Here is a 15,064-nt window from a genome sequence, read left to right as displayed (position 1 = left end):
GTGAACTGATAGCTACAAGTGAAGATACTAAAGCAAGAGCTACAACTGAAATGAGAACTATAATCCACGCCCTACAATAGGAGGAGGGGTGATATAAAGAGAGGGAAATCAAACGCATGAGGAACAGCTGGGAGGAAGGAAACCAAAAGTAAACAGAGCAGTGAGAACTCCTCCCAGCTCTAGTAGTGACATCATCACAGGGGTGGAGAAACAGAGCTGTGAGAACGTCCCAAAGCTCTGGTAGTGACAGAGGGCTACTTCCAGCAGAATAATGCACCATGTCACAAAGCTCGAATCATTTCAAATTGGTTTCTTGAACATAACAATGAGTTCACTGTACTAAAATGGCCCCCACAGTCACCAGATCTCAACCCAATAGAGCATTTTTGGGATGTGGTGGAACGGGAGCTTCGTGCCCTGGATGTGCATCCCTCAAATCTCCATCAACTGCAAGATGCTATCCTATCAATATGGGCCAACATTTCTAAAGAATGCTATCAGCACCTTGTGGAATCAATGCCACGTAGAATTAAGGCAGTTCTGAAGGCAAAGGGGGTCCAACACCGTATTAGTATGGTGTTCCTAATAATTCTTTAGGTGAGTGTATACATAAGCTGAGTAAGGTTTAGACCAAAAATATATATTTTTACTCATTTATCTAGTTCTGTTCTGGCCCTTTGTTGACATTATTGTTGCATAGCATGAACAATAATCTAGAGTACAATCACATTGCAGATACACACAGGATCTTACCCCTACCTGTTCTTGTGCAATGCTCTGCATACACTTCCTTACAGCCAGCTGAAGAGTACAGAGGAGAGAACTCCTGTTTGTCAGCTCTGTGTTTGAAGGGTGAGGAGGGAATCCTGTGCACAGCATGGAGAAGATGCAGGTGCTCAGTACCTGAGGAAGACCCTGAGTCTGTGATCCTGATGGTAGAAAGGGTAAAACTGTACTGAAGAATCCAGTGGGAGGGGAGACACAGGGCAGACAGCTCAGCCAGCAGATCGGGCAGTACAGGGGGTGTGGCTTGTCACTCCAACCAGAACAGCCTTCACCGTAAGGGTCTGTGCACAGAGGCAGACCTGCTCCTCCCGCTCCCTCAGGCTTGTGCAGGGAACCTCAGAGCAGGGAAAGACGCTGACATCACAGGTCATGTGAAGTTCAGCTAACTAGTAGAGTTGAGCGGACACCTGGATGTTCGGGTTCGACGAGTTCGGCCGAACTTGAAAAAAAAAGTTCGGGTTCGGGACCCGAACTTGACCCAGAACCCGAACCCCATTGAAGTCAAGGGGGACCCGAACTTTTGGGCACTAAAATGGCTCTAAAATAGTCCTGGAAAGGGCTAGATGGCTGCAAAAGGCATCAACATGTGCTTAAGAGCATGGCGACTGTTCTGCAAGGGAAATGACTTACAATTACATAAAATACAGAAAAATTAAAAATAACAATCTGGATCTGGATCTAGGAGTAGGAGGTTGAGGAGGCGGTGTAGGTGGAAGTGGCGGTGAAGGGTAGCCAACACTGATTTGTGTTATTTTTTATTTTTAAATTGGGGTATCCCCCAAAATATTGGGACATATAACAAAATAAAACAAAGAATAAGTGCACTTGAGTACTTGAATGGATGGTTGAGGCTGGTATAAATGTCTATTCTGCACAAGGTACGGACAAGTCCTGTGGGATCCATGCCTGGTTCATTTTAATAAACGTAAGCTTGTCCACATTGGCTGTGGCCTGTGATAATGCTCTCTGCCGTACTAAACACACGTTCACACTATACACTGGCTGCAGGGCAGGTCAGCACCTCCAAGGCTGACAAAGCTTTTCCACATTTTGGCCATGCTAACCCTGCCTTCTCAGGTGCTGGTGGTGCCTCAGCTGCGTTGGCGACCTCTTCCTCCTCCTCTGCCTTCGCCTTGTGCTTCCACTGTGCCCCCGCTGTCAGGTTGGAATGCCATCAGCAGCGTGCGCTTGTAGTCGCGCATCTTCTGATCAGTAACAGATGTTTTCACTAAATTTAGTTCCCTGTCAGCAATGCAGAGCAGGGGTTCATTCACGGCAAAAGGGGGTTCATGTCACCCAGCAATAGAACTGAGGATTTTGAGATATTTAGGCCCGTGTCACCCAGGCACAGCAGGGGTTCATTCACGGCAAAAGGGGGTTCATGTCACCCAGCAATAGAACAGAGGATTTTAAAAGATTTAGGCCCCTGTCACCCAGGCACAGCAGGGGTTCATTCACGGGAAAAGGGGATTCTTGTCACCCAGCAATAGAACAGAGGATTTTGAGAGATTTAGGCCCCTTTCACCTAGGCAAACCAGGGTTCATTCACGGCAAAAGGGGGTTCATGTCACCCAGCAATAGAACAGAGGATTTTGAGAGATTTAGGCCCCTGTCACCCAGGGACAGCAGGGGTTTGTATACGCCAAAAATGGTAAAATGGCACCCGACAATTGAAAATAAGATATTTTTCAATTTAGGGCACTAAAATTGGCACTTTTTGGCATTAAAATGGCTCTAAAATAGTCAGGCAGGAGGGATGTAAAAGGCAGTAAAATGTGCTTATGAGCATGGCAACTGCTCTGCAAACAAATGTGGATAGGGAAATAACTTAAAATGAAATAAAATAACTAAAAATGACAAATTATTAACCTGCAACTCAGAGAAGGAGGTGGATATGGAGTCGGAGGTTGAGGAGGCGGTGAATGTGGTGTTGTAGGTGGAGGCAGCAATGGCGGAGGAGGAGGTAGCCAACAATTTTTATTTTATTTTTTATTGGGGTAGGTAGCCCCGAAAATATTGGGACAAATAAAAAAAAAAGAAAACAAAGAATCATTGCACTTGACTTGAGTACAAGAATGTATGTTTGATGGTGGTATAAATGTCTATTCTGCACAAGGTACAGACAAGTCTTGTGGGATCCAAGCCTGGCTCATTTTAATGAACGTGAGCTTGTCCACGTTGGCTGTGGACAGGCGGCTGCGTCTGTCTGTAATGACGCCTCCTGCCGTGCTAAACACACGTTCAGATAATACACTGGCTGCAGGGCAGGCCAGCACCTCCAAGGCATACAGGGCAAGCTCTGGCCATGTGGACAATTTGGAGACCCAGAAGTTGAATGGGGCAGAACCATCAGTCAGTACGTGTAGGCATGTGCACAGGTACTGTTCCACCATGTTGTTCAAATGCTGCCTCCTGCTAACACGCTCCATATCAGCAGTTGGGGCCAGTTGTTGCGGCGAGGTGACAAAGCTTTTCCACATGTCGGCCATGCTAACCCTGCCTTCTGAGGTGCTGGCGCTGACACAGTTGCGTTGGCGACCTCTTCCTCCTCCCCTGCCTTCGCCTTGTGCTTCCACTTGTCCCCCGGCGTCAGTCGGGAATGCTCTTAGGAGCGTGTCTACCAGCGTGCGCCTGTAGTCGCGCATCTTCCGATCATGCTCCAGTGAGGGAATTAAGGATGGCACATTGTCTTTGTAACGGGGATCCAGCAGGGTGGCCACCCAGTAGTCAGCACACGTTAAAATGTGGGCAACTCTTCTGTCGTTGCGCAGGCTCTGCAGCATGTAGTCGCTCATGTGTGCCAGGCTGCCCAGAGGTAAGGACAAGCTGTCCTCTGTGGGAGGCATATCGTCTGTGTCCTCCGTATCCCCCCAGCCACGCACCAGTGATGGTCCCGAGCGGCGTTGGATGCCACCCCGCTGTGAACATGCTTCATCCCCATCCTCCTCCTCGTCCTCTAGTAGTGGGCCCTGTCTGGCCAAATTTGTACCTGGCGTCTGCTGTTGCAAAAATCCTCTTTCTGAGCCACTTCTAAAAGACTGGCCTGAAAGTGTTAGAGATGACCTTTCTTCCTCGTCCTGGGCCACATCCTCTTCCATCATCGCCCGAAGTGTTTTCTCAAGGAGACATAGAAGTGGTATTGTAACGCTGATAACGGCGTCATCGCCACTGGCCATGTTGGTGGAGTACTCGAAACAGGGCACACAGTTCTCGCATGGAGGCCCAGTCATTGGTGGTGAAGTGGTGCTGTTCCGCAGTCCGACTCACCCGTGCGTGCTGCAGCTGAAACTCCACTATGGCCTGCTGCTGCTCGCACAGTCTCTCCACCATGTGCAAGGGGGAATTCCACCTGGTGGGCACATCGCATATGAGGCGGTGAGCGGGAAGGCCGAAGTTACGCTGTAGAGCAGACAGCCGAGCGGCGGCAGGATGAGAACGCCGAAAGCACGCACAGGTGGCCCGTACTTTACGCAGCAGCTCTGACATGTCGGGGTAGTTGTGAATGAATTTCTGCACCACCAAATTCAGCACATGCGCCAGGCAAGGGATGTTCGTCAAACCGGCTAGTCCCAGAGCTGCAACGAGATTTCGCCCATTATCGCACACCACCAGGCCGGGCTTGAGGCTCACTGGCAGCAACCACTCGTCGGTCTGTTGTTCTATACCCCGCCACAACTCCTGCGCGGTGTGGGGCCTGTCCCCCAAACACATCAGTTTCAGAACGGCCTGCTGACGTTTACCCCGGGCTGTGCTGAAGTTGGTGGTGAAGGTCTGTCGCTGACCGGATGAGTAGGTGGTAGAAGAGGAGGAGGAAGCCGAGTAGGAAGAGGAGGCAACAGGAGGCAAAGAATGTTGCCCTGCGATCCTTGGCGGCGGAAGGACGTGTGTCAAACAGCTCTCCGCCTGGGGCCCAGCCGCCACTACATTTACCCAGTGTGCAGTTAGGGAGATATAGCGTCCCTGGCCGTGCTTACTGGTCCACGTATCTGTGGTTAGGTGGACCTTGCCACAGATGGCGTTGCGCAGTGCACACTTGATTTTATCCGATACTTGGCAGGGAAGGCACGGCTCTCCTGGAGAAGTAGTGGCGGCTGGGAACGACGTACTGTGGGACAGCAAAAGACATGAGCTGTTTGAAGCTGTCTGTGTCCACCAGCCTAAATGACAGCATTTCAAAGGCCAGTAGTTTAGAAATGCTGGCATTCAGGGCCAGGGATCGAGGGTGGCTAGGTGGGAATTTACGCTTTCTCTCAAAGGTTTGTGAGATGGAGAGCTGAACGCTTCCGTGTGACATGGTGGAAATGCTTGGTGACGGAGGTGGTGGTGTTGGTGGCACATCCTCTGTTTGCTGGGCGGCAGGTGCCAACGTTCCTCCAGAGGTGGAGGAAGAGGTCGAGGCAGCAGCAGAAGAGGGAGCAGGAGGGGCCTGAGCCCTTTCTTGGTTTTGAAGGTGCTTACTCCACTGCAGCCCGTGTCTCGCATGTAGATGCCTGGTCATGCAGGTTGTGCTAAGGTTCAGAACGTTAATGCCTCGCTTCAGGCTCTGATGGCACAGCGTGCAAACCACTTGGTTCTTGTCGTCAGCACATTGTGTGAAGAAGTGCCATGCCAGGGAACTCCTTAAAGCTGCCTTTGGTGTGCTCGGTCCCTGGTGACGGTGGCCAGTAGCAGGCAAACTGTTTTGGCGACGGCTGCTCTGCTTTTGCACCCTGCTCCCGCTTTTGCTACGCTGTTGGCTCGGTCTCACCACTGCCTCTTCCTCCGAACTCTGAAAGTCAGTGGCACGACCTTCATTCCATGTTGGGTCTAGGACCTCATCGTCCCCTGCATCGTCTTCCACCCAGTCTTCCTCCCTGACCTCCTTTTCGGTCTACACACTGCAGAAAGACGCAGCAGTTGGCACCTGTGTTTCGTTATCATCAGAGACGTGCTGAGGTGGTATTCCCATGTCCTCATCAGGAAACATAAGTGGTTGTGTGTCAGTGCATTATATGTATTCCACCCCTGGGGAAGGGCTAGGTGGATGCCCTTGGGAAACCCTTCCAGCAGAGTCTTCAAACAGCATAAGAGACTGCTGCATGACTTGAGGCTCAGACAGGTTCCCCGATATGCACAGGGGTGATGTGACAGACTGATGGGCATGGGTTTCAGGCGCCACCTGTGCGCTTTCTGCAGAAGACTGGGTGGGAGATAATGTGAACGTGCTGGATCCACTGTCGGCCACCCAATTGACTAGCTCCTGTACTTGCTCAGGCCTTTCCATCCTTAGAACGGCATTAGGCCCGACCAAATATCAGTGTAGATTCTGGCGGCTACTGGGACCTGAGGTAGTAGGTTCAGTAGGACGTGTAGCTGTGGCAGAACGGCCACGTCCTCTCCCTGCACCAGAGGCTCTACCAACACCACCACCACGACCATGACCGCGTCCCTTATTAGATGTTTGCCTCATAGTTAGCGTTCACAAAGCAAAGTAAAAAGTGGTTAAGTCTGTTAAAAATAATTAACCGCCAATAAAAACCCTGATGTAGGGTATTGCACTCAATTATTATTTTTTTAACTCTGTATGACAGCGGTATTTGTGGCCTAAATTTCACAGTAACTTATGCACCTCTAATCCCAGATGTGCAGTATATCAGAGGGTTTTTTCACCCCAGTAACCAAAAAGCCGTATTTCTGGCCTAAAAAAGACAGTCACTTATGCACGTCTAATCCCAGATGTGCAGTATATTAGAGGGTTTTTCACCCCAGTAACCAAAAAGATGTATTTCTGGCCTAAATGTGACCATCACTTATGCACGTCTTATCCCAGATTTGCAGTATATTAGAGGGGTTTTTCACCCCAGTAAGCAAAAAGCTGTATTTCTGGACTTGCAGATAGTGCACCAGCACAGGCTATCGTTGCATAAAATGGCTGCCGATTATGTATTGTTATTGACAAACTGAAGTAAAAAAAGTTTGTTTTCAGCAGTAGTTGGCTCAGGGCAGGCTTAAAAAAATTGTGCACTGCACCCACAAAACACATTTGCTGTAGATCGCTGAGTAAAAAAAGCAGTTCTTGATAAGATTTCTCCCTGATCTCTCCCTCACAGCAGCTGCAGCCTTTCCCTACACTAATCCGAGCAGAGTGACGGGCGGCGCTACGTGACTCCAGCTTAAATAGAGGCTGGGTCACATGCTGCAGTTGGCCAATCACAGCCATGCCAATAGTAGGCATGGCTGTGATGACCTTTTGGGGCAAGTAGTATGACGCTTGTTGATTGGCTGCTGTGCAGCCTTTCAAAAAGCGCCAAGAAAGCCCTGAACCCGAACTTTTACGTAAATGTTCGGGTTCGGGTGCCGAAAAACCTAAAGTTCGGGTTCGCTCAACTCTACTAACTAGGATAACAGGGCCACTGTAGATGAAGTGAATTGAAAATCCCTTACAATTGCTTAGTTAGAAGCACTCAAAGAACCGAAAATAACTTGGACAACTCCTTCAGCTATACTGTACCCCATTATCTCCAGCAGCCCTCTGCTTTTCTTAACACCATCATCTCCAGCATCTAATCCTTTCACCTCCAATTATTCCTAACTCCATCCTATCCCGGACCCCTCAACTATCCCTAACCCTATTATCTCCAGATGCCTGCAACTGTTCCTGACCACATTATATGAAGCATCTTACCCTTCTATCTCCAGCACTCCTCAACTATTCCTAACCCCATCATCTCTAGGACCCCTCAACTGTTCCTAACACCATCATCTCCTTCATCTAACCCTTTCATCTCCAGCACCCCTCAACTATTCCTAGCCCCATCATTTCCAGCCCCCTCAGCTGTTCCTAACCCCATCATCTCCAGCTGCCTTCAACTATTCCTAATCCCATTATATAAATAATCTTACCCTTCCACCTCCAGCACCCCCCAACTATTCTTAACACCGTTATCACCAGCATCTAACCCTTTCATCTCCAGCATCCCTCAACTATTCCTAACCCTATTATTTCCAGCAGCCCTCAACTGTTCTTAACCCCATCATTTCCAGCAGCCCTCAATTATTTCTAACCCCATCATCATCACCACCCTTCAACTATTCCTACCTCCATCATCTTCAGCTACCTTAAACAGTTCGTAACCCCATTATCTAAAGCATCTAACCCTTCCATCTCCAGCATTCTCAACTATTCCTAACCCCATCATCTGCAGAACCCTCAACTATTCCTAACCATATCATCCCCAGCATCGAACTCTTCAGTCTCCATTACCCTTCAATGATTCCTCACCCGTAATTTACAGCACCTCTTAACTGTCCGTAACCCTATCCTGTCCACCACTTCATTACTCAAGATGCCCATCACCTCCTGTGTTACTATTCTTAATCTTTTTCCTTCCAGCGCCTCTCATCCATATACTAATCCCCAGCTTTGAGTGGTGCCAGCGCCTAAGGGTTTGCACAGAGGTTCAATTGCTGTGTCTTCCAGGAAGGCAGGTGTTAACTCCAGATGGTACCAGGTTTTATCAGCTGCGCAACAGGAAATTACTAAAGTACCAACAAATTGGATTAACTATTTTGCTTCGTGTAGCAGGAGCTGGCTCTCTGGACACGTTTCCCTCCTGCATGTACAAGATAGGGGTGATGATCCTCGGATATCATTGGATGAGGAGACTCTCATATAAACAACATTGCATATGGGAATTTTCTGAGATCGGAGAACAAATGTCTATAAATAGAGTGAGAGAAAATAAAAGCGCCATCCCAGAAGGCGCCATAAACCGCAGCCACGGGGGTAGCATTGTCTGCTGATGATAATTACGCTTTTATATTAAAAATGTCTTCATCTTACCGGCTTCATTGTGTCGTCCTACAATCTTGTCCACAGTATTGCTCTCTTATTTAGTAGGCGCCTGGTTCATAAATAGAATGCCAGAACCACAGTGAAGACTGACACACAGGCAGTGCAGACTACAGGGGTGGTAGACTGTGTAAGAGACCAGGATTGGACTGCTTGTCTTAAAGAAGTTGGCTCCTGACTATGGCCAAGGACATGGAATGCTCTATGGAAATGCTCTGTTAGTTTAGGTGGCCATGGTGGGACTGGTCAACAATGCAATGTTCACGATGGTGTCCTGATTCTCCAGATTCAATTTTATGATGTTCACTACCAGACACCTCTGGTTGAGTCTTCTACACAGTGTTTTTTGGCACTCTAGTCACATCCAAATCAATATTAAGTTGGCCATTTGCTTTAGATAAATGTCTAGCTGCTCCACCCGTCCCTCATCGACTTCTTCTAATCTCCCTGTGGGAATGTGTGCATACTCAGCCATGCCAAAATATTGGGACATCGACACAATTGTAACATTTTTGGCTCTATACACCACCACAATGGATTTGAAATGAAACAAATGACTGTCAGCTTTAATTTGAGGGTATTTACATCCAAATCAGGTGAATGGTGTAGGAATTACAGCAGTTTGCATATGTGCCTCCCACTTGTTAAGGAACCAAAAGTAATGGGACAGAATAATAATCATAAATCAAACTTTCACTTTTCAATACTTGGTTGCAAATCCTTTGCAGTCAATTACAGCCTGAAGTCTGGAATGCATAGACATCACCAGACGCTGGGTTTCATCCCTGGTGATGCTCTGCCAGGCCTCTACTGCAACTGTCTTCAGTTCCTGCTTGTTCTTGGGGCATTTTCCCTTCAGTTTTGTCTTCAGCAAGTGAAATGCATGCTCAATCGGATTCAGATCAGGTGATTGACTTGGCCATTGCATAACATTCCACTTCTTTCCCTTAAAAAACTCTTTGGTTGCTTTTGCGGTATGATTTGGGTCATTGTCCATCTGCACTGTGAGGCGCCGTCCAATGAGTTCTGAAGCATTTGGCTGAATATGAGCAGATAATATTGCCCGAAACACTTCAGAATTCATCCTGCTGCTTTTGTCAGTAGTCACATCATCAATAAATACAAGAGAACCAGTTCCATTGGCAGCCATACATGCCCACGCCATGACACTACCACCACCATGCTTCACTGATGAGTTGGCATGCTTAGGATCATGAGCAGTTCCTTTCCTTCTCCATACTCTTCTCTTCCCATCACTCTGGTACAAGTTGATCTTGGTCTCATCTGTCCATAGGGTGTTGTTCCAGAACTGTGAAGGTTTTTTTAGATGTCGTTTAGCAAACTCTAATCTGGCCTTCCTGATTTTGAGGCTCACCAATGGTTTACATCCTGTGGTGAACCCTCTGTATTCACTCTGGTGAAGTCTTCTCTGGATTGTTGACTTTGACACACATACACCTACCTCCTGGAGAGTGTTCTTGATCTGGCCAACTGTTGTGAAGGGTGTTTTCTTCACCAGGGAAAGAATTATTCACCACCACGGGTCTTTTGGTGTTGCTGAGCTCACTGGTGCGTTCCTTCTTTTTAAGAATGTTCCAAACAGTTGTTTTGGCCACGGCTAATGTTTTTGCTATCTCTCTGATGGGTTTGTTTTGTTTTTTTCAGCCTAATGATGGCTTGCTTCACTGATAGTGACAGCTCTTTGGATCTAATCTTGAGAGTTGACAGCAACAGATTCTAAATGCAATTAGCACACTTGAAATGAATACCTGGCCATGGACCAGCTGAGAAGCCAATTGTCCCATTACTTTTGGCCCCTTAACAAGTGGGAGGCACATATGCAAACTGTTGTAATTCCTACACCGTTCACCTGATTTTGGATGTAAATACCCTCAAATTAAAGCTGACCGTCTGCAGTTAAAGCACATCTTGGTTGTTTCATTTGCCAAAAATGTTAGAATTGTGTCGATGTCTCAATATTTATAGACCTGACTGTAGTTCCAGCTCTACATAGCTTTTGGATGGAACTAGGGGAGAAATCATCAATTGTCGGTGCCAAGAACCCGCCTCAAGACAAGGGGGGACAGACGTTTCTCAGTATTAGCCCCCAAGATCTGGAACTCCCTCCCAGAACATATTAGAACTGTACCAGATTACCTGGAATTCAGGAAGCTGGTTAAGACCTGGCTATTTGTGTAGGATGACGTAGGGGCCCACCAATGCAGCCGTCCACAAGCGCTTCGATCGGATTAAGTTCCTCTAGAGCGCTATATAAGGACTTAGTAACATAACATAACATAATATCAATTATTGCTACCAATTCTCCCCCCTTATATACAGGTATGCCTGACTCGGCTGCCTTGTTCTCATGAGCGAGAGTAATTTGGGAAGATGGGTGGAGAAGCTGGAAAGTTATCTAAAGTGTATGGCCAGCTTTACACTGCTTTGGATGTGACAAGAGAAAAAAACGCAACGTATATGTATGTTATTCATGATGATGGATCTACATGTCACAAAGTCAACCCTAAATTTGTCCACAGGCATTAGATAAATGTCGGCCAAGGCTGCCAATTTTAGGATAATGTCCTGGTTCTGCACACTTCAGATGTTGGTTGGGCTGCTGGATTTCAATGTCCCGGATACTTTTGTTCTCAAGGAAGATGAGCAGCCATCCAAGCGTAGCTTTGGTTTCTGTAGCAAAAAGCATTTGATCATCCGTCATTCCGTAACACGTAATATCTTCTCATTCTTCCAGGTCGCTTGTCCTTCTTCACGTCTGGATCAGAGAATTTACATCGAGTGGAGAAAGTGAACTGGGGCACCAGATACGCCATAACCATCTCATTCACCTGCAACCCTGACCACAGTATTGTGGACCCAACCTGGACGTAAAACTGGATCCAGAAACCAAAGAGCCAGGCGGGAATGTTCCACTGCACCCTAGACCTGGGGACAGAATCTCAGATGAATGTACCAATTGATGGAGGGTCATGTATCCCATGTTCTTGGCCTAATATGGACATTACTAAAGTGATAAACACTGCCCTATGGATGTTTCAATGTAACAAAGTCCCCGAATAGATCCGTACAGCATTGGATAGGACCCAACATTAACTTGTGGTCATAAAGATGATTCTTCTCAGCCACAGTAATGCTTTTGTTGATCTAATTAATATTGGACAGAATCAATAGAAACTGAGTCTAATTGTTTGTAATCAGGTTGTAATTATTTTTGTGTGGGGAGGGGTTCCTTTGGTAATTAGGTGAGGCCTTTGAAGGTTGTGGATCAGAGAGAATTCATCACCTCTGCGTCATTACTATCCCAGTTTAGCTCTTGATGGGACAGGTGTAACCACAGAAGCTACTACACTAGAGGATGTACTGTACTTTGATGGTACCTTGTGGTTCTTTGGTTCTACCATCTTTTATCTGTATGCACAACGCTCCTGGCTTTCTACAGAACTTTGCTTAGCAACTTAGCAACTGTCCATGTATCTATTGGATGACTATTGCAGATCACCATTGTCTTGTATGATCTGCTGTTGTCATTGAGAACTTCCTGTTCCTTGCAACTGTAACCTTCACCCCCTCCCCCCCTCAAGGAGGAGCACTACCTCCCTTTGAGCTTCTGTTGGGTGCAAAGTTAGGAGAAAGATGTTCTCTTCAGTATTTTCTTCAGGCAATATGGCCATAAACGTGATTTGGTTTTGGTGGTGGTGGGGGCTGGTGACTAGGAACTCCACCCCCTTAATCATTCAAGTATTCATTTCAGTCAAGTTATACTAGGTGATGACCACTAATGGCCACCTTTACTGTGCCTATATGATGTTGCCCTCTAACTTTCCATAGACTGTGGTGAAAGTATAGATTAAATTTAAAACTTCAGTATTGTAAAAGCGTCTCACCCTCTGGTTACCCTGGATTAAGGTGCTCTATCTCTGTGACTTCACCCCGTCACACAGATAATGTTGGAAAGGATGGGGCCAACGTGGAGATCCACACCCTCTGTTAAGACATTTTGTTGGCGCAATTGAACGACCAGGCTGATAAGGATTTGAACTTCTATTTATTCAAGGATGACTAGGGATATGAAAATATCCCTGAAACAATGTTATTCCAAATGCATGCAACCTAAATTAAAACTAAACATAAAACTAAACATAAATTAAAACTAAACTAGTGTTTTATTTTATGTTTAGTTTTAATTTAGGTTACATGCATTTGGAATAACATTGTTTCAGGGATATTTTCATATTTTTTAATGGTTTAATACATTTTGGGCATTGCAATGTCTGCCATTAGTGATTGTGACCCCCTCAAGTTGCATTTTAGGGAGGTATTGCTTTTTAACAGCTTACTGTTATTCTAACTTGTGTTAGAAAAAAAGCCTTTAGCTCCTCTGAACATCTGCTCTGAAAATTAGCATGCATTAAGGTTGAGGAGGTAAAAAGGTGGTTTGGTAAAGGGTCCTTTAAAGTGATTTACATTGATTAGATATAATTATATGGTTCAACAGAGGTGGTCATCGTGTCACAGAGGAGAATAACACAGACTGTAGAAAAATATATAAAAATACGCTTTTGCTGAATTGGTAGCACTTTGGTATTCTCAATATGATTGATATGAGAAACAAGATAGAAACTCCTTCTGTATTTTTTGACTGTAGTCTGTCTATTAGATGCACCAATATTTAGGCATTGGTAAGTTTCAGACTAATTTTAGACATCCTGGGTGGTCTAGGGTAGAGGGAGGGATTATTGTCAGTTTTCCTCATGGTCTAGGCTAGAAGAGAGGTTATTGCCACCATAATTGGTGGTCTATGATATTGGAGGAGGTAATGTCACCATCATTGGTGATCTAGGTAATGAAGCGGTTCATTTTTGCTACCCTGGCTCTAGGTATAACCAAATCAGGCCCAAAGGAGAAGAGGGACCCAGTCCTGTCCTGGACCATGGGCAAGCACTGTTTTCAGCTGTATCTATATCTTTAAGCCTTTGGCTCCATGCCTTGCTGCTATAAGCCTAGAGCCTACCAGAGGTCTAGAGGCGGGAAAGTGTTGGGTCTCTCAGGAGGTCTTGAGCACACAGATGTCAGGTGGTATGATGACATCACTGTATCGCGCTGCTTTGCCGGGCTGTTCATAGCTAGAAGGAGGAAGTGAACAGCTCATAGTGGGACTGCAAGTAGGCGAGTTTAATTTTTTTTGTCTTTTTTTGGTGCATAGGGGGCACTTACTATTAATTTCTGTGGGAACTCGAAAGGTGCTACCTTGGGGCACCAAGTGGAACATTACTGTTCTAAGGGTCACCAAAAGGGAACTGGCTATTGTGAGGGGCACTAATGGGACTTTACTGATGCAAGTGGCACTAAGGCAGGGCTCCAGACAAAAAAAAAATATCAAGGAGCCATTGGCTCCTAACCTGAATAATTTAGGAGCCAAATGAAATTTTTAGTCGCCAAATTTAAAATGCATATAATATAGCTGGGATGCTTAGGACTAGGAGCATGTTTTTTTTTAGGTTACAGCCCACGCAGTTAAAAGGGGTTGTACACTCATTCCCATGACCTGTCAGACTAGCCAGATTTACGTTGGTAATCCCTAGGGGCTGGGTCCCGGCTCATTCGCTTCCCAGCCTCCGCTGCTTGTCTTGGGTTTCTCTATGAAAACGTTAGACTGCAGTGCCATCAAGACAATTACTGGCCACAGTGGAGATCCGCTTCCCTTGCATCACATGACCATTTAACATAATGCAAGGGAAGCAGACAGGAGCCCATGGGTGCAGCCACTGGCATCTAATGTGTATGAGGACCTTAGTCCTGAAGAGGGGCGTCACCCGATACAGCGACTGTGACCGGACTATCAGACAGGGCAGAGGGCGGCTATAGCTGGACTATCAGACAGGGCAGAGGGCGGCTATGGCTGTGACCGGACTATCAGATACGGCAGAAGGCGGCTATGGCTGTCACCGGACTATCAGATATGGCAGAGGGTGGCTGACTGTAGGGACTGTCACCAGGTCCCCAAACACAGCAAACACTCCTGACGGAACGTTACCTCCGCCCCACTGGCCGTATCCAGCACAGTAGGGGTTGTCAGAGGCGCCTTTCAGAGAAAACTTCAGTGGAACATTTTACCTAGCACTGTGGCCCCTTGGGTCTATGGACTGGTGGGGACCCCAGTGTGAGAAAACCCCTTCTTTGCTGTAACACATGGCAGTTATGATGCACCCAGGATTGTAAAGGGGTACTATAAAATAAAAATACACTTAATAAGATATAGTAAAATACAAATAAAAAAAAAAGTTAAATCTCCAGGAGAGCAGAATTACATTCATAAAAAAGGTGTAGTTATAATTAACCACTCAACAACAGCCTCCCCCCCCCCCACACACTTCAGCATAAAATAGGTGATGCGCAGAGAAAGTTAGGTAGGTAGGTGGGGGGATA

The 15,064-nt window shown here is 46.5% G+C and overlaps 1 protein-coding gene across 2 annotated transcripts in view; it reads left to right on the top strand.

Annotated features, from left to right (window-relative positions):
* Positions 1-11,828, top strand: part of OGFOD3 (2-oxoglutarate and iron dependent oxygenase domain containing 3) — a 130,462-nt gene extending 118,634 nt beyond the window's left edge. Inside the window, exon 9 of one of the 2 annotated variants that reach the window (XM_040437510.1) lies at positions 11,373-11,828. In XM_040437510.1, coding sequence (XP_040293444.1) covers positions 11,373-11,509 — 137 coding nt within the window. In that variant the 3' untranslated portion in view covers positions 11,510-11,828. The remainder of the gene's footprint in view (positions 1-11,372) is intronic. The other variant, XM_040437511.1, reaches the window with a different exon arrangement.
* Positions 11,829-15,064: the final 3,236 nt, after the last annotated feature.

This window comes from Bufo bufo, chromosome 6 (genome assembly GCF_905171765.1).
Source record: "Bufo bufo chromosome 6, aBufBuf1.1, whole genome shotgun sequence".
In the NCBI taxonomy this organism is placed as follows: Eukaryota; Metazoa; Chordata; class Amphibia; order Anura; family Bufonidae; genus Bufo; species Bufo bufo.
Note: the sequence above shows the minus strand (reverse complement) of the source record. Positions and strands in the feature narration are given on the sequence as shown.